The following is a 19,010-nucleotide window of genomic DNA, read 5'->3' on the forward strand; positions in this document are numbered from 1 at the left end:
GTTACTCACCAAGCCTTGTTTGACTTGTTGATACGATGTTGGCCCAGATAAATGCGAGTGTGGACCGAGACCATTACGGTCTGACATACGAGCATTGGAATAGATTCGACTCCTTTCTTGTGCTTCTTCGGTATCCCACTGCGCAACCATTGTTTTCCAGAGTTCACCCTCGATCCATTTAGGTTGCACTCGACTAGTCCTAACGTCGCTTACCATGTTCTTCATCCGGCATTGACATATCTCATAGAAAAAATGTTGCACTGTCCCTGTAATCAATGGATCCCAAGTGTGTGTTTTCTAGGAAACAGAAAATAGAATTAAGTTAGTGATAAGCAACAATTAAAACCTATCTATAAATGATATATGACAGAAAAATATACCGCAAACTCAAGGAAGTATCTTTCTCTTCTATCCGGAGGCACACATTACCAATTGTAGAATAGACCATCAAATTTGTTTGTAAAAACCTTTGTAATCTTCCGCACCAGTTGTGATCTGGCATCCCGAGTAAACCTCATAACATAAGAATCAAGTCAGACTCGTGAATGACAAACACAATAATCAATAGTTCATGTATTCACAATAAACAATAGTTCATGACAAAACACATATATACTCTTCTAGTTACTACTAAATGATGAGAGACTTGGGAATGACAAACACAATAAACAATAGTTCATGACAAAACACATATACTCTTCTAGTTACTACTAAATGATGAGAGACTTGGGAATGACAAACAGAATAAACAATAGTTCATGTACTCGACAAAACAATAAACAATAGTACTCGACAAAACAATAAACAATAGTGATGTTGTGTGTCATCTAAAATCAACGAAGTCATCGACTCTAATCTAGAAAACAAACTCTAATCTAGAAGAAAACATATGAAAACATGTTATGAGCTGGAGATTTATACGTGTTTACATACCAAGTCGTGTTAGGCTTCGGTTCCGGAGAGAGGACGGTGGTAAAAGTATGACGGTCCGGCACCATAAGTATGGCGTTAAGAGCCCTCAACGTGTCCTCCCGGAGTTCCGGCAACACTGGATCTGACTCATCAAAGTTGTTACCGTGAGAAGAAGGATGACTTTGAGCTGGAGAGTTCTAAGCTGTAGATCTCGCAGAATCATGCAATGGATTCGATCGAACCGGAGGATTGTTCTGAGCTGGAGATCTTGCAGAATCATGCAAAGGATTCGATCTCACCGGAGGATTGTTCTGAATTTCTGGTAATGACCGAGTTGGTTGGTCATCAACGCTTCGATTCACGGAGTTCTGAAATAGAGTCTGTGGTGGTGGATAGTTTCTGACCTGCGGTGCGGCTGACGTCGAAAGTTGGGGGGAAACACGGACTGGTACTTGTGGCGTCTGAGGCGTAGGATTTTGAGCCGCCGGCGTGAAGTTGTATTGAGGCGGTAGAGGGTTGACTCTTCTCACCTTCGACGGAGGGTTAGAGCCACCGACTCTGAGAGTAGCGTTGGCGACAACATTCCTCTTTCGTCCAGGCTTCTTAAGAGGACGCATCGTGAGAATTGGCAGGAGGAAGACGAAGGATGGTGAGAAATAAGATTGAGAGATTAGGGTTTCGGCGATTGAGAGAGAATTTGGCAGAAGAAAGATGAAGGATGGTGAGAAATGAGAGATTAGGGTTGAAAAATTAGGGTTATCTCGTTTGTTAGGGTTATGGGCTGGACCGCGTAAATGGATTCCCGGGTTTAATTAACCCAAAATATTTTAAACTTAGTCGCTTATTAGTCGCGGATCAGTTGGTGCAAAATATTTTAAACAATTGGGCTTGTTTTGGGGTCCAAAATCTGGTCCAAAATCTAGTCCAAGACGTAATAACAATTTTTATGAATTTAGTCACTTTTTTGTCGCCAATCAGTAGCCAACATTAATTTTATAAAAAACATATAATTTAATTTACTTTACATATTATTTAAAGCATACTACTTATATATACACTACATAATATATTGATCACTTTAAATTTACAAACATTATTTACATATATACTTACTATAATAAAAATTACATTTTCTATTTTTAAATTAAAATTACATTTTATGACTTAGCATAAATGAAGATACTAATTTTAAAAGATCAGATCTACTGATTCATATACATTTTCTTGAGCTTCACCTTTTATAGGTAATTTTTCACTTTGCAACCAATTCACAACTGTACTAATAGAAAACAAAAGCTCAAGTCTAAAACAATTAACAATTAATAATTAATAATAAGTATACATATATTTTGTTTGTTCTTTTGAAAATGAGATTAATATGAGAATGCCACAACATGATGCATGTATTTATAGTTTATATATTTGTGAAGAATGCCAAATCATTAGTCACTACTTAGTAGCCAAATTACCGACTATTAGAAAGAGTTGCTACGTAGTCGCCAAATTAGCTGCTTTGATCCAACAAAATTAAGTTCTTCCCATTTAGTCGTATAATGGTCGTTAATCAATGACTACAATACCGATTATTGTATTTAGTCGGCAAATAACGTCTGAGTTACGACTAATACTACGCAGTTGTAAAATAGTCGTAAGATAGTTGGCAAATAGTCGCTTAATTTCTTGACTACGCATTTAGTCGCCAAACGTAGTCGTAAATACCCTGTTTTCTTGTATTGCTTGGTGGCCACAAGAGAGATTTGTGCAAAGGTCTGGTCACCACCAAAGATCAAACCGACTAGCCAGAATAGCTCTCCGGTAAGCGAGCTGAAGATTAGCGGCAGCAAGCCAGACAATGCAACAATAACTCTACCGTGAACTCACTCGCAGAAACTATCGTCTAGAACAAGACAAATAAGGGAGGTACAGTGAGAATATAATGATCTCGTAAGATGTTATAATGATTTTCACGTGTGGAATATTTAATCAAGTAAAGACAGCAAACTTACATATGGTCCAACTATTAAACCATCGTAGATATTGTCCTAACCAATTTAGTCTTTGGTTTTCTTTGTTTCTTCATCCTGTTAAAATTGTAGAAATTTTATAATAGTTATTTATTTATTTTATTTTATTTTTTTGTATGAATGTAAAATTATATTCAACAAAAAAGACTGTGTTACAATAAATGCATCTTCAAGCTGAGCAGTGAAGTAGAAATGATAGTTATTTATTACGTCCAACAAATATAAGTTTCGGTCTTATTTTTTTAAAAAATCATAAATGATACAAAATAAATAATTATTTTTTCAAATCGAAGGAGGTCGCTGCAGAGAGTTAGTAAAAGACTTTATTATTAAAACGAGTTGATGTTTTATTAAACCTGTCCAAAAGATCGTGCAAAGTTACAGCTAGAAATCATAGTAAAAGGATTGCAAGCTTTCCATGCGCAATGCATGGTACGACGACGATGTTGTCGTGCAAAGACATGATTATTCTTGTTGTCACTACATGTCGACGTGCCTATCATAAATGGATAATGATGATGATTCTCTAACGTTTTATATTTTATTATTACCTTGTTAAGAGCAATTAGTAAAATATTTATGAGTTCGATTGGTGATATATAAATGTACACGTTTTTTTACCAAAAAAATAAAATAATACCAAACTATATCAGTACCAAAAAAGTGCTAATTAAGAGTACCACATCTAGTACATAATCTTATGATTGAAAACTATAAAGACTACAAAAACTTTGTAAAAATATATTTGATAATAAAGGAATACATAAATATTGTCATAATAAGTAATTATTTATTAGTCGACAAAAAAGTAATTATTTATTAATCTGAAATATATTCTCACTAGTATTAGAAGACTACTTTATTATTTTAAAACAGGTGAGTTTTTATTTATCATAAGTCATGCAAATTAAACAGCACGTTATTTTGTAGTCACTAGTCACCAACTCACTTGTAACCCACACACGTTGTTTTGAATAATGCTATTTTATGAATTTTATAAAAACCCATAATCTGAACAATTTAATGATTCCATGTTCCTTATGCGCATATAACAGCTAACCTCAAAGTGTATAATATTTAATTAGTGGGAAAAATTTCTAATTTAATTTTGGGACGTTTTAATCACCAACTTTAAAGATGTCATTTTAATCACAAAATTTTCGTTGATTTGACCATAAACTAGCAGATTTTTGTTGACCTCGCCGTTTTAGCCACGACGTTAATTTTCTGTTAAGATCTTAAAAATGAGTTTAACTACACGTGATCTGTTTCCATTTAGCATAAACGACCACGTTTTTTTACCCCAAACAAGACATCATTTATTAAATTGAAAAAAACTAAATCTCCAAATCGATTCCAATTTCATAAATTTAAATTCTTAACTCTAGAAAGAAAATGTGTAACCACACACGTTGAGTGCATGACTATGACTTATCTAATCTTGAAATTCTCTGATTTTCGTGTTTATGTGCTGTGTGGTTTGTGGTTCATGTGGCTTTGTGAGACTCTTGTGTAGTTCTGGATCGGGTTTGGTGTGATTGGGAGAGAAGATATTTCTCTTTGAGAACTATCGTATCAAGCCAGATAGAGCCCAAACTTTAACCCCGATCTATATATACACCAACGAAAAGTTCTACACATATTTCTCCCCAAAACAAGAGTTCTATATTTAAATATTCCCCAAATCTGGGTTACAATATTTGGTTTAATTTGGGTTTAAAGTGTGAACTAATGTGACCCAGATTCAGGGAGATTTAAATATAAAACTTTTTTTTCGGGGAAAAATTTGTGTTAAACTTTTCTTTAATGGATATATAAACTGAAGTTAAAGTTTGAATTTTATTTGGTTTGATACGATAGTTCTCAGGAGGAAAATATCTTATTTTCCCATGTATACAATAAAAAGTAAAATAAAAAATAAAAATAAGTTTCAGTAAATTGATAGTAACATTACGCCACACCCCATAGGCCATAGCTCTTCTCTAATCTAAGGGTAGGTAGCAGGGAAGACGACTAATTCTCCATCGTACATATATCCTAGCCCATTTAGTTTTTTTGGTTTTCTTTGTTTCTCTCTTAAAATTGTAGAAATTTTATAATAGTTATTTATTACGTCCAACCAATATAAGTTTCGGTCTTATTTTTCAAAATCATAAATGATAAAAAATAAATGAGATATTTTTTTGCTTTCTTTCCTTTTTTCATTCATTTTTTTTCTTTCAGTTATTTGTTGTTAAGCGATCGAAGAAGGTCGCTGCAGAGTTAGTAAAAGACTTTAATAATTCAAAACGAGTTGGTCTTTTATTTAACCAGTCAAAAAAGTCGTGCGAAGTTAAACAGCTAATAGAAATCATAATGTAAGCATTGCAAGCTTTCCGTGCGCAATGCTGCGAAGATGTTTGCTTGTTGCATATTAGTTCAAAGTTCAAACTATATTTGATATTAGATAGTCATATGAAACTTGGAAGTAATCACATGGTTTTTACCTTCTTCTTCACCTTGTTTTTCATTTTCTTTCATTCGGTACTAGTTGTTTCTGATAATTGGGTAAAGAAATAGAGATACGTATTTAACACCGACTATAGAGGGTGTATAGTTGTGCAGATAGATGGAGGCACAACACACGACAAGCTTGTGGAGCTTGTTCTTGAAGACTACGGATTGGACGCGTTTAGCCATGAGCTAAACGCATGCTCTCGATGTAAACAAGTTGGACACAAAGCGAAAATTTGTCCGATACAGTATTATTGTAATACATTTGTTTTATTTTGTGTAATAATTCAGGCGTCAAGCATTATAACTCAGTCGTCATATTAATCGACGAGACCTTTCGTTTTCTGCTTTCAGATTATTCCTTGTGATAACTCAGGCACAAAACATTATAACTCAGCCGTCATATGAATCGACGAGACCTTTCGTTTTCCCGTAAATACTGTAACTTAGCATTCAAGTAATATAAATCAACTGTTTGCTTTCAGATTATTTCTTGTGATAACTCAGCCACAAAACATTATAACTTAGCCGTCATATGAATCGACGAGACCTTTCGTCTTCCCGTAAATACTATAACTCAGCCGTTCATTTTTTTTTTGAGTTGTGACGTGGAAAATCGAAAATGATGTGTATTTTAATTTGCTGATGTGTATTTTTTTTTATTTTTTAGTCAAAATAGAAAAACTAAAACCAAGAAATAAATTGTTGTTACACACAGGACACTAAACATTTAAGCAATTTTTAGAAGATTGTTAGATACGAGGAATAAACGATCTTTTTGATAAAATTGTTCAAATCCTTATAAATCTGAACAAATTTTTTTTTTGTTAACAAGATGAATCTGAACAATTCAATGCTTCCATGTTCCTCCTGGCGCATACAAGGTCTTCGCGCAAGTCTCGATCATCATGAAACAGCTAACCTCAAGTGTATAATATTTAATCATTCACTAGGAAGTAAACATAACTATAAACTTTTTCATGTTTTTAATTTGAGTTCGTAATTTTCAATTGTTGACATATACATATTATACGTTACATTGTCATTTACATATATATGGTCGTTTTTTTTTTTGCGGAAAATTACAAATACAATATTTAAGTTTCCATTACAGTGGCACAATAGTACATTATAATCACACTTATTATAATATTGATGTAATATGCAGTTCAATAATCACATTAAATTAATAAGTTAAAAATGTAACGTGAATTATGTATTTTCAAATCTAAAAAAACATTTGAAAGTAACAAATACATAGCATTTTAAATAATATTGAACTTATATTTTTTGAAAAATTATGTGAATGTATACTACTCATATTGAATTCAAAAATTTGGATTTTTATATAAATTATACACTATTTAATCAAAAGGATTTAATATTTATACATTATCATGTAATGGTTAAATAAATAAATAAATATGCCAAATCAAACGTAAATACATTTCTAAGTACTTATTAGTATAACTCAGATGTTATAAGATACAATGCCATTTAAAATTTACATTTAGTATATATAAAATTTAGAATATAGTTAATGTTAATAACTATAAACAAATAAAATCAATCCCCTCTTAATGACAATTGGTTAAATGTAAAATGTCAAAATTATATGTCGAGGTGGTTTAAAACTAATATAACATAACAAATTTTTTAAAAAATTCTATTAAAAATAAAGTTCAGCAGGTATTGTAGCAGGGGTATCAATTAGTTTAAATAAGCTAAAATTTAGTCAACAACTTTTTTCGACTTCACATCTTCTCACTTACAAATCTTCTACGTTTTTATTTTTTGTTTTCTAATAATATTCGACACGTGAAATTCATTATAACAACGTTCTTCCACGTCTTCACATCCCCCCCACATACAAATCTTCCAGGTTTTGGTTGATAGACGTTGGTGAGTAACTTAGCAAGATGGTTAAAAATGTGAAAGTGTAAATAGTAAAAAGTAAAAAGGAGTGTCAATAAATAGGGAGTAGCATTACTCCACATCTCACAGTCACAGCTCATCTCCAATCTAATAGCACAAGCGTGAGGAGACTCTCTCTCTCTCTCTCTCTCCACTTTTTTTGTCAACATTTTCTATTCACACGTTATGATAGTCCGATATGACTCCATCCTTGCTTTCGTATTTAACTTAGTTTTGCCATGCATCCATTGTTGTTTGAACTTATTGTAGTTATACGTTATCACCAATACCAATATGTTCATGTAAGTAATTTAAGTACGTTAAAAAAAATCAGTGTACTCCTTCGAAGATATAGAATACAATAATATTCTCATAGTAGAAGTGGAGATGTCAACTTATGTTCTCATTAATAGAGTTTGCGTTACTTCTTCTTCCAATGTTTTCTTTACAAGTAACCATTATGTTGTTCCTTCTATCTTATGTGTTTCTAAAATAGGAATCTGAATCGTTCAGGTTTTTCATTGAAGATAAGAGATCGAAACAATGTCTGAGAAGATAGGACCCGTTGGTGGTAACATGGGAGTTGTATTCGATGATGGTGTTTTCGATGGTGTGAAGAAAATAACTGTTGGAAATGATATTGACTGTGTGTCTTATATCAAGATCGAATACGTAAAAGATGGAGAATTTGTAACTCTTGAGCATGGGACGATTCGCGGGGAGTTGAACGAGGTAATCTATATAAACATCTTGACATTGTTTTTATTTGGTCAGTTCTTATATATCAACCTTTTATAAATTTTATAAATTGTTTGTTTCTAATGGCAAATCAAATCCAGTTTGTTGTTGATTACCCGAAAGAATCTATTACATCTGTTGGTGGAAGCTACGATTATGTTAGCCGCTATAACACAGTGTTGATCACATCGCTAATCTTCAAAACTTCTTATGGGAGAACTTCTCCAACGTTCGGTTACTCATATGGGGAAGAAATCATGCTCGAGGGTAAAAATGGAGGAAAGCTTATTGGATTCTACGGACGCTCTGGTCAGGCTATTGATGCCATTGGTGCATACTTTTCGCTAGTTCCTGCACCTGCACCAGAAAAGATTGAAGAAGTGGGTGGTAACAATGGAGATGCATTTGACGATGGTATTTTCGACGGTGTGAAGAAAATAACTGTGGGAAAAGACATTGACTGTGTTTCTTATATCAAGATCGAATATGAAAAAGACGGAGAAATTGAAACCCGTGAACATGGGACGATTCGCTGAGAACTAAAAGAGGTAATATAAATAATGTGAATTTGTTATTATATTTTTCAGTATGTCTTTTTACCATATCTTTTAATAGTTGTAATGTTTTTGTTTTTGATGGAAAATGAAATCTAGTTTGATGTGGCCTATCCAAATGAAAACATCATATCTGTTGGTGGAAGCTACGATTATGTTAATCGCTATAAGACAGTTCTGATCAAATCGTTGTTCTTCAAAACTTCTTTTGGAAGAACTTCTCCAATATTCGGTGCAAGTCCAAGTGGGACAGAATTTATGCTAGAGGGGACAAATGGAGGAAAGCTTCTTGGATTCCATGGACGCTCTGGTCAGGCTATTGATGCCATTGGTGCATATTTTTGGTCAATTCCCACACCCCAAAAGATTGAAGCAGTGGGAGGCAACATAGGAGGAGTTGCCTTTGATGATGGTGTTTTCGATGGTGTGAAGAAAATAACTGTTGGAAAAGATATTGACTGTGTGTCTTATATCAAAATCGAATACAAAAAGGATGGAGAAATTGAAACGCATGAGCACGGAACGATTCGCGGGGAACTGAAAGAGGTAATAAAAATATCATGACTTTGTTTTTTTAGTCGATTGGTTCTTATCCACCGTTTAAATGTTTATAAATTGTTTGTTTCTAATGGCAAATGAAATCCAGTTTGTTGTGGATCACATCCGTCGGTGGAAGATATGATCATGTTAACCGCTATAACACAGTGTTGATCAAATCGCTAGTCTTCAAAACCTCTACTGGAAGAACCTCGCCAATATTCGGGGTGACCGATTCGTCAGGAAAGCCAGTTGGAAAAGAATTCATCTTTGAGGGTAAATATGGAAAAAACCTTCTTGGGTTCCACGGATGCTCCGGTCAGGCTATTGATGCCATCGGAGTTTACTTTGGAGCTGGAGGAACTTAAGGAGGAAGGTTACAAGACTGTTTATTGGGTTCATCAGATCGAAGTCCATGTCGTGTCTATCTCCAATAAAAGACTTACTCTCTAGTTTTATTTTTCTCTAAAGGTTTATCTTTTTGGATCATGTGTGGCTCGAGTAAGCATTTCAACTTTTGTTGTGTTTATATATGTGTAAAATAAGGTCCATGCTTTGGGATCATGTAATGTTCTCTACTTTGAAGGTGTGTTTGTTGATTTTAATAAATGATGTTTCTTTCCAATATCGTTTTTGTTCTTGGTTTGTTTTTGTGTTTATAACTTTTGAAAAAACAAAATCAAAACAAAAAGGGGAAGGAGAAAGAAAGAAACGTGATAATTAAAACAATCGCTATACCAGTTTACCTCTGATTATTAAAGGTGTACAGCCTGCTGGTGTTATTGGAAATCCCATGGGATTCCCTCTGGGATTTGCATTTGGAATTAAAGATTTTCTGTCAGGAGTACCTTTGCATTTGGTTATGAAACTCATTTGGATTTGCATTTGCATTTGGAAATCCCATGGGATTCCCTCCCGGCAGGAGTACCTCAGAGGTTATGATTAAAATAATTTCTTGTTACTATATCCATATACGTAAAACTGGATTATTTGAACAGAGCCACGCAAGAATTATTCAAGGAATGGCTTATGGAACCACAAGTCTCTTGAGTAGCACAGTTTATGCTTTAAGTGATGCTGCCATTCAATTTAGTAAAGCTGCACACAAGGTACGATGTCTCTCTTTGCTTAAAACTCTATGGTGCAGATGCTACCTTCAAGAAAATATTCACAGAATTTCCAATTTGTTGCAGGGTATTGTTGCATTTACATTCAATGAGCATGATGTTGCAAGGATGGAGAAGCAGCAATTGGGTGAAGGGTCGCGTAGCAAAGGAGTTATAGGCGAAGTGTTTGAGGTATATTTTTTGCACTTTCATTGGAAGTACGATTTATATTCTAATTTGGTGTTCACTATGTCTTTGAAGTTTGAACTTGGAAGAAGAATTAAGTTTGCTTGTGCTGAAAAAAAAAAAAAACAACAGCTGAAAAGTGAACACTGAATTGTTTCTTGCAAATTTTCTTTAATTGGTTATAGATGAGATGAAAATTTCTGCCATCATTGTTGATTTATACTTTGCTTAAAAGTAGTCCGTCGCCATGTTAATCACAGGGACTTACTGGTCTCCTTCAATCACCAATACGAGGAGCTGAGAAACATGGTCTTCCAGGCGTCATCTCAGGTAATTAGGCGAGAACCATTGCTCACGCTGTCATTTGTTTCTGGCTTTGTAATTTAATGCATGTATTAACTGGGTGACTATATGGTTCAGGAGTGGCCATGGGGATTACTGGACTGGTGGCCAGACCAACGGCTAGTATCCTTGAGGTAACTGGAAAAACCGCACAAAGTATCACAAACCGAAGCAGAATTCATAACATAAGATCCCAAAGACATAGGCTTCGCCTTCCCAGGCCTCTGAGCAGGGAACAACCTCTCAGGCCTTACTCATGGGAAGAAGCGGTGGGGACAGCAGTACTTATGGAGGTTGGAGATTCCCTGAAGTTCAAAGGAGAGAAATTAGTGAAGTGCAAGGCCCTGAAGCAAGAAGGAGCGTTCATTGTAATCACAGGGAGACTGGTATTGGTTCTAAGCAGCCCAAGCTTAGTAGGTTTCAGAAAACCGGGATCTCTCGGAGTTCCAATTGATTTGGTATGGAATATCGAAAGGGAAATCGGTTTGGAGAGTGTAATACATACAGATTGCAGCGGTGGAGTTGTCCGCGTCATAGGAAGCAATTCAGATGGTGTATGGAACTGGAGACAGGACCAGCAAAAGAAGAGCAGCCCGGCACGAAAACGATGGAACAATCCTTCAGCTCAGCCGCTTCTACAGACCAACGTAGAGCTTCCATCGGAGGAAGAAGCAGAGGACTTGTTGACTGTGTTGCTATCGACTATTGAAACAGGGAAAAACCGAAGCTGGCACAGTCGATTTGTTTTAAGTCGAAGTAACATTAGTTGAACACATAGAGTTGTGTATAGGATATAAGATTCAAAATTCTTTACCTTTCTTAGGCAGTATACTAAAGACAGGGGTTTTTTGAAACTAGTTTTTAGAATATGTGGTCTGATATGTTATTGATTATAATAATTAGATGAGTTAAACCATCATTAGTGGAGTAACCCACCATGGTTACTCTCACATTAATTAATTATATAAATAATCATAAATTAAGTTAAGTAACTCTAAGAGAACCTAAGCAAAATTACCCTATTACTAGAGAACCCCAAAGAGGTTACTCAAACATTTAAATAATAATTTTTTTAATTTGATTTATTAATTATCAAACTTTAATTATGTAAAATGATAAAACAATTATTTAAAATTTTTATATTACATAAAATAGAAAACAATATTTTACAAACTTAAACATATTTTACAAAATACGGAATAGTAAACATATTTTATAAAATTCAAAATATTATACATATTAAACAGAATTTGGAGTAAGATTTATTGTGCGGTTGCACCAAATTTTGCCAGATATGCTCGATCAAGTCTTTTTGCAAAAGATCATGCATTTGTGTATCATGAACATCATTTCGAATGCCATTATATTATGTAGATTTGTTGGGATATCTGTAGAATATGATAAATCGACATGAGAACTTCCGCTTCCTTCTCCGTGATGGAATTCCGCTGGATCGTAGAAATTGTAGTCATGTCGTTCGTCTTCCACTATCATGTTATGCAGGATGATAGATGCTCTCATTCACGGGTTACAACAACCGTGATACGCAACAGGACAACAAAAGACAAACACGTGAATGATACAAAAAACCAACACCCATTCACGGGTTACAACCGAAGTACACAACAACACAACAAAAGACAGACCCGTGAATGACACTAAAAAACATCCCTAATTCACTGGTTACAACTCGCTTCCATCTAGCTTCCATCTTGCTTCAACACACGACACAACACAACATGTTTCCCTTCACGAGACTCCTTAACACATTTGTCCCAAAACTTGAAACGAATATTAATTAAACCTGAGATAAACAAACAAGATAAACAAGATAAACAAGATAAACAAGATAAACAAACAAGACAAACAAGAGATATAAAATTGAAACCTAAATGTTTGTCAACATTTGGTCAACCAGTTTGTCTCTAAGTAGAGCTTCAGTGGGTGTTAGTTCAGACTTGTTAAGGAGGCTATCTAGCAGTCTCATTTTGCTGTTCCTCTCTTTAGCCGCTTGTTCTTGATCCTTCATTGCGATTATCTTATCCAACTTAACCACAGACCCATCCTCTACATCAATACTAACAACCGGTTGCTTCCCTTTTTTCTTAGCAGCTTTAACTCCCGGAGGTCTCATCTCGGATCCATCCTTGCACTCTCCGGGTGAGGATGCTCCTGCTCCATCTGAAGCGAGTTTAGTCCGCTTATGGCTACACTCCTCCGTGATCCATTTCTGATCATTTTTCAGTTCCCTCCAGCAATGTCCTAGCAGAAATGGCTTGTCCATGTCGTTCTTGTAAAGCTCATACGCCATGCTCAATACATCATCTTCTGATTCTCCACTCTTTCTTCTTGAACTCGCTTGTGCGTAACAGCCCACAAACTTATTGACTCCATGGTTTATCTTGTTCCACCTAGCCTTACATTGTGTAGGCCCTCTTGCATTTGAGCAGATGACCCATCGTTAGCTTTGTAGTAGGCAGCAACCCTCTTCCAGAAACTTTTAAGCCGCTGCTCATTACTTACAACTGGATCCTTGCTTGTGTTTAACCAAGCGCTTATGAGGTTAACATCCTCCTCTGCAGTCCACCTCTTTCTTATTCCCCTTCCTTCGTCTTCTTCATCCTCATCAAGCGCTACTTCGATACAGTCTTCAGTTTCAGATGTTGGGCTAAACTGAAGCGGTTGAGAAGAGATTCCAGGCCCAAAGTTTACAGGCTGAGAAGAGAGGGTTTGTGTAAAGTGGAAAGGCTGAGAAGAGAGGGTTTGTGTAAAGAGGACAGGCTGAGAAGAGAATGTATTGGGAAGAATCGAATTATCTAGGGAGTTGGAGTCTTTTTGAGAATTCATAAGATCAACAAAATATGTTTGAGGATTATGATTAAGGTTTCTAGGATCCATTGCTTCTTTTAGTGAAAGGTGATGTAAAACGATAAGGGTTTGTATAGAAAAAGTTAATGGTTTACGTTATAGTGCTTAACATGGAGGGTTTATATTGAGCTCAATGTTAGATGGTAAACAAGTGGGTTTGGGTTTTCAAATTTAAGTTTTTACCTAAACTACAACAACCACAAATTTATTACATTAAACAACCTACAAAGCCTACACCATCAAACAATAAGTTGAAGCATTCATCAAACCCAACCACTCGACAAGTATCTCTCTAATCAAGTACTATCCGCATTTATCACAACCAAGAAAGAAAAAGCAAACTCATACTCAAACCCATCAATGACTGACTCGACTATTACCTAATCTATCACTAAATAAATTACAAACTCATACTCAAACACTTGATCAAACTCATACTCAAACTCATCACTTATTACACTTATAAGAGCCTACCTTTTCACACAATTATTTATACATAAACACAAAGCAAACATAACACTTGTGTTTCATGAAAAAACTACTAATTCATCCCAACACACAACCGCAAACAATAACTATTAACAACATATGAAAGCTGTTGTAACATACCTTTTCAAATAAGAGTATCGAATAGCTGTATCCGCTTCATGAACCACTTCAAATCAAATCCATTTGACCTCGCACAAACATGTAAAAAGAGTCAATATAAATCACTGAAAACAAACAACAATAACATTCTACTCTTAATAAGAACAACAGACTAATCTCATAAAAAAAAGAAAGTTTCGATTACAACCACAAACCCATATAACAAAACTATCAAACATCTCTAATCTCAAACATCTCCAAAACTATCAGACAATAAATCGTAAACCCTCCAAACCAATCAGACAATAAATCGTAATGAGACAACACTAATTTCCCAATCAAGCAAATAACTGGTTGATTAAACTAGTCTAATAATCAATTGGACATCAAAATAATCTCATAATTAAATTAAAAACAGAATAATCTCATACATGCAACAGATCGGAATTGAATCAACATACATGCAATAGATCGGAATTGAGAAGACAAACCATCTCGTCTCTAATTCGTTAGCCAGTGGACCTCGCCGTTCGCTGTAGACCACCAGAAAACCTCCGCCATCGTTGTCTCACCAAAATAAGCCTCCGCCGTCGATTGCCGTGAGAACTGAACCGTCGTATTTGACGGTTATGCCGATCTGGAAGCCTTCGCCTTTGGGTAACCAACAAACAGCCACTTTACGCCGGAATATTCAATGGATTCGCCGTGAATCCATTGATTTCTCCGATTTCATCAACAATCGCCGTTTCTGTCGCCTTCAGAAACGAGAGAGAAGGGAGAGAGAGAGTCGGGAGGAAGGAGAAAAAGAAATGAGAAAAAAAAAACCGATTTTATATTTACCTACCAACCAATCATGTAACGCCACGCCTCATTCTTAAGGCGTTTCTGGAAATTCTTCCGACGGTAACGATACTCTCAAAATGGACCCATTTATGGGTTTTTTAATATTTTTTTGGGGCCCAAATACATAGGGAACCCACTGAGTTACGCCCAGTAATCATGCTCTTATACATGATGTGGGTACATTTCTTGGTGTATGAAAAAAAAAAAACATATCGTTTTGCATTGAGCAATTGTATCATGCATCTTGGTGACACGGGCTTCTGGCAAACTGGGAATTGCACATGATGTATATATCCATGGTCTCTCACTGGGCCTTCTCGAGCTCTCCGAGCTCCAATCTGCTCCCACCTCAACTCTATTTTCTTTAAGGTATAACCGTATAAACACCTCCTAAAGTTAGAACATCAAAAGATCCACAAATACTTGTTTGTCTTATTTGAAGGAGTTGTGTATTTTCTTGTGGCTCACTGTTTAGCCTTTAACCTTTAATGCAATCTTGAAATGCTATTGACTACTCATAAAACTAAGATTAAAAGTTACTCCATTTTTACGAGTTAAAACAGATTATATCGAGATAACACATATTGTAATCGTTAACACTGTCACTTGAAAAAGAAGATACTAATCGTTAACACATACTTTTACGTTTAAATGAATAATTAACATACATGCAGTATATAGCTGTCTAATAAACTTGATCAACCAATAAGGACGGTAAGAACTAAGAATTAATAGTGTCTATGTCACATCTTTATTCTATAAATCACAAGTAAGTTTACAGAAAACTGCAACCTTCTCCATCTGCCACGTGTTTTAAGTCCCAAATTTTACACTTTCGCTTTCAGATTCTTAAAACAATTAAACTTGATCGAAAAAAAAACAATTAAACTTTTAACTTTTCCACTGAAAACAATATTTACGACAAAAAAGAAATTCATCTTCTTCAACCATTTTGCCCACGATCTCTCCTCTTCCTCCACGATATACTGATGGGATTCAACAAACTCACTAACTCTCTATTTACTTCGTCCTCCACTAAAACCCCAAAAATTTAAACAACCGAGATCTACGAGAACGGAGAAAACGAAAGAGACAAGATCTACAGAAAACAAAGGAAAAGAACTGTTGGGAGAAAGGTATGATTATGAAGGAACACAAATTATGATCCAGATATGATGTTCTGATTATAGGGTTTCATCATCAATCACATGTCTCTTCTTCTGTTTGCAATTTACATTCTGATTTTGGATTTCTCAGTGATGGTTGAATTTGTGTATCATCGTTTCATCAGTTGCATATCTCATCAAATTCTCTTACAGTTTATAGTTTTTCGTTTTGCCTTTCTCAATTTTGGTTTTGTTTCTTCATCGTCGTCTTTCATGCTCATCAAATTTTGTATTTCACATTTCTCAGTCTCATAATTATGAAATTTATGTTTGGATTTGCAGGTTCGTATTCCAAATTTCATTCGCCAGTCATGTCGCTGGATTATTACATTTGTTTCCTCTTTCCTGCACAGTTCAATAGGTGAAAGTTTCTTCATGTCAAAAGTAACTACACAGCATTACCATGGGTCCATGGAGATGAATTTTCTTAAAGACTCACTCCAACACAACAACAAGACATGCAGATCCTTTGTTTCAGCACAAAACATCTTAGGAGTAAAGCAAATTTAAAGGTAAATTTGTCACTTTTTCTTTCTTTGGTGATACTCAATATAACCATGTTTACTAAAATTATATCGTCAATCAATCCCAAAGTATGAAAACTGGATGCTCCTTAGTATATTAACTACTCTTACAATCAATGGTAAACACATTTTATAGTATCAATTTTAATTTGCAGGTATGTTGCATCTCCGGAGAAAGTTGTAGCTAGAATGTTATTGGTTTATTTTATTTTTTTGGGCAAAAATGTTTGTGGATTATATTCTGTTATAAGACCGGAAAATTATTCTTTTGAACTTTTTTGGGAAAAACTGTTTTCTAATAACGTTTTATCTAGCTCTCATTGATCAATCATTTTTACATATTGTAGCAAATTCTACAACTAAACGCATGTCCAAGTCTCCAAAGTTGGTTTTAGGAATAAATTTTAACAGTTTTTTCTTTTCCTACGATGAACCTAGATTCATTGTGATGAAATTGCATTCGGAAGTATTAATCTTTAATTCTTAATTATTATTGTAAAATTGTATACTTTAAATTTACAAAAATCGTAGGAAATATTTTAAATAATTACTAATGAATACTTTGATTGCTCAATACAGGAAGGATTAAAGATTATTCACACATGATAAAAAAAAGAAGGCCGACGAGATGAGGAATAGTCAGAGTTGATTTCTACCTTCCCAAGCAAGAACGTCAAGATTGTGATTGTTTTTGGTACTTATATACTTTGGAAAATTAATCATATAAAATTACAACACTTTTGTGAAGAAGTTAATGATCGTTTAAAACATCTAAACATTTTTTAGCTTTGTTAAATCGTACAAGCTCAAACTTGATTTTCAATTACAATTAGTCTTAAATTTATTATAGAAATACATATAACTAGGTACTATCCCGCGGGAAACCGCGGGCTGAACTCTTTTTTGATAAAAATTTATAATAATTTATTTTGTTATTATGTTATTTATAATGGTTTGTGATTAAAAATTTGTTGCTTATATTATAATTTTTGTATTTTAAAAATGTTTATTGAAAACCTGTCAATAAAACATTTGCATGTAATGAATAAAATTATTTAAACCTTTGTAAAATATTTGCTATAGTTGTGAAATAAGTAAAAATATATAACTAACATGTAAAAAAAAATCTTATTTGTTAGTTTTTTAAGTACAAATTAGTTTTGATTCTAACAGATTTTTTTTTTTACTTTTCTACAATTTATTTTATTTGATGTTTTCTCTATTTTCGTTTCTTTAATTAGAAATATTTATTTAATTAATTATTTAATCTTAATTAAAAATTTCTAATGGCAATTGAATGTAATTTTTTACACATTTTAAGGTTAGTTTTATATTTGTACTTCCCAATTAATATAGTAGGATACATTTCGGGCCCGTACGTAGTATGGACTTTAAACTAGTGTAGAATATTATTTAAGTAAAGACAGCAAAAAAAAAAAAAAAGTATGTAGAAGATTTGTAGTTCTACCAATAAATCATCGTACATATGGTCCAACCTTAAGTTTTGGTTTTGTGCCTTTCTCCATACCGTAAAACCATTGAAACTTTATAACAGTTATGTATTACGTTTTACACATTCATCTCTGTCTATTAGCAGTACTTGTTAATTTTAAAATATAGATAAATTAAAAATCTATATTAACATTTTTGAAATACATTTTGGTTTATGTCCTTTAAGTTTTAATTTTTTTTTTTTTTACAACATTAACCTCTTAAACAATTCCATAAATAACATTGCACAGAAACTCAAATACTAAACTTTCTTAAATTAACCAACATTTGTTACATTTATTGCCATAAAGTCTTAACAACATCTATTTTTTCCGATTTTACCAAAAACAACTCTACCCAATAAAGTTTTAACCCATTAAAGTTTTAACCCATTAAATCTCCAAAAGTATTTTTATGAATACTAGAATCTCTCAAATTTAAATGATATACAACAGATTTTCTATAACAAAAGTTTACAATATCCATAATTATATTAACATTAAAAAATTTCCTAAACCAAAAATTCAATTATAAAATGTCACATTAAATATGTTGAAAACCCCCCATATAATTTGGTTTAGTTTTTATTTTTGAGGAATTACCAAAAAAAATTAAAATTCTATTAATTATCATAAACTATATATATTGACATAGAAAATTATAAACTATAAAAATATGTTATTTTGGTAAAACAATTAACATAATTAAACTTGATAAAAAAACT

The 19,010-nt window shown here is 33.8% G+C and overlaps 3 protein-coding genes, 1 long non-coding RNA gene and 1 pseudogene across 5 annotated transcripts; 3 read left to right on the forward strand and 2 right to left on the reverse strand.

The window, feature by feature from the left end:
• Positions 1-350: 350 nt before the first annotated feature.
• LOC147919060 (uncharacterized) lies at positions 351-1,529 on the reverse strand (annotated as a pseudogene).
• Positions 1,530-7,445: 5,916 nt separating this feature from the next.
• On the forward strand, positions 7,446-9,334 carry LOC147919061 (myrosinase-binding protein 2-like). The gene is made up of 3 exons (XM_087506215.1): positions 7,446-8,075; positions 8,183-8,629; positions 8,735-9,334. The coding sequence occupies exons 1-2, from the start codon at positions 7,887-7,889 to the stop codon at positions 8,615-8,617; spliced, it is 624 nt and encodes a 207-aa protein (XP_087362341.1). The 5' UTR covers positions 7,446-7,886; the 3' UTR covers positions 8,618-8,629; positions 8,735-9,334.
• Positions 9,335-10,160: 826 nt separating this feature from the next.
• On the forward strand, positions 10,161-11,617 carry LOC147919062 (uncharacterized). The gene is made up of 4 exons (XM_087506562.1): positions 10,161-10,281; positions 10,366-10,470; positions 10,725-10,794; positions 10,885-11,617. The coding sequence occupies exons 1-4, from the start codon at positions 10,195-10,197 to the stop codon at positions 11,574-11,576; spliced, it is 954 nt and encodes a 317-aa protein (XP_087362688.1). The 5' UTR covers positions 10,161-10,194; the 3' UTR covers positions 11,577-11,617.
• A 445-nt stretch (positions 11,618-12,062) lies between these two features.
• Positions 12,063-13,742, reverse strand: LOC147919063 (glutathione S-transferase T2-like). The gene is made up of 2 exons (XM_087506637.1): positions 12,695-13,742; positions 12,063-12,610 (listed from the first exon to the last, which is right to left on the reverse strand). Exon 1 carries the CDS (start codon positions 13,115-13,117, stop codon positions 12,695-12,697), a length of 423 nt encoding a protein of 140 aa, XP_087362763.1. The 5' UTR covers positions 13,118-13,742; the 3' UTR covers positions 12,063-12,610.
• Positions 13,743-15,986: 2,244 nt separating this feature from the next.
• LOC104770941 (uncharacterized) lies at positions 15,987-17,591 on the forward strand. 2 transcript variants are annotated; one of them, XR_764675.3, is made up of 3 exons: positions 15,987-16,241; positions 16,554-16,783; positions 17,375-17,591. It is a non-coding gene; the product is annotated as an uncharacterized LOC104770941 (long non-coding RNA). The 2 variants fall into 2 exon arrangements; XR_015594024.1 differs by lacking the exon at positions 17,375-17,591 and adding an exon at positions 16,951-17,205 and having other exon boundaries at positions 16,024-16,241.
• The last annotated feature ends 1,419 nt before the right edge of the window (positions 17,592-19,010 follow it).

This window comes from Camelina sativa, chromosome 20 (genome assembly GCF_030686135.1).
Source record: "Camelina sativa cultivar CO46 ecotype springtype chromosome 20, ASM3068613v1".
Taxonomy (NCBI): Eukaryota; Viridiplantae; Streptophyta; class Magnoliopsida; order Brassicales; family Brassicaceae; genus Camelina; species Camelina sativa.

Coding starts and splice junctions, on each gene's coding strand:
- LOC147919061 (XM_087506215.1), top strand. CDS start 7,887: ATGTCTGAGAAGATAGGACCCGTTGGTGGTAACATGGGAGTTGTATTC. Junction 8,076..8,182: donor TTCGCGGGGAGTTGAACGAG/GTAATCTATATA, acceptor AATCAAATCCAG/TTTGTTGTTGATTACCCGAA.
- LOC147919062 (XM_087506562.1), top strand. CDS start 10,195: ATGGCTTATGGAACCACAAGTCTCTTGAGTAGCACAGTTTATGCTTTA. Junction 10,471..10,724: donor TTATAGGCGAAGTGTTTGAG/GTATATTTTTTG, acceptor TGTTAATCACAG/GGACTTACTGGTCTCCTTCA. Junction 10,795..10,884: donor TCTTCCAGGCGTCATCTCAG/GTAATTAGGCGA, acceptor TATATGGTTCAG/GAGTGGCCATGGGGATTACT.
- LOC147919063 (XM_087506637.1), bottom strand. CDS start 13,117: ATGGCGTATGAGCTTTACAAGAACGACATGGACAAGCCATTTCTGCTA.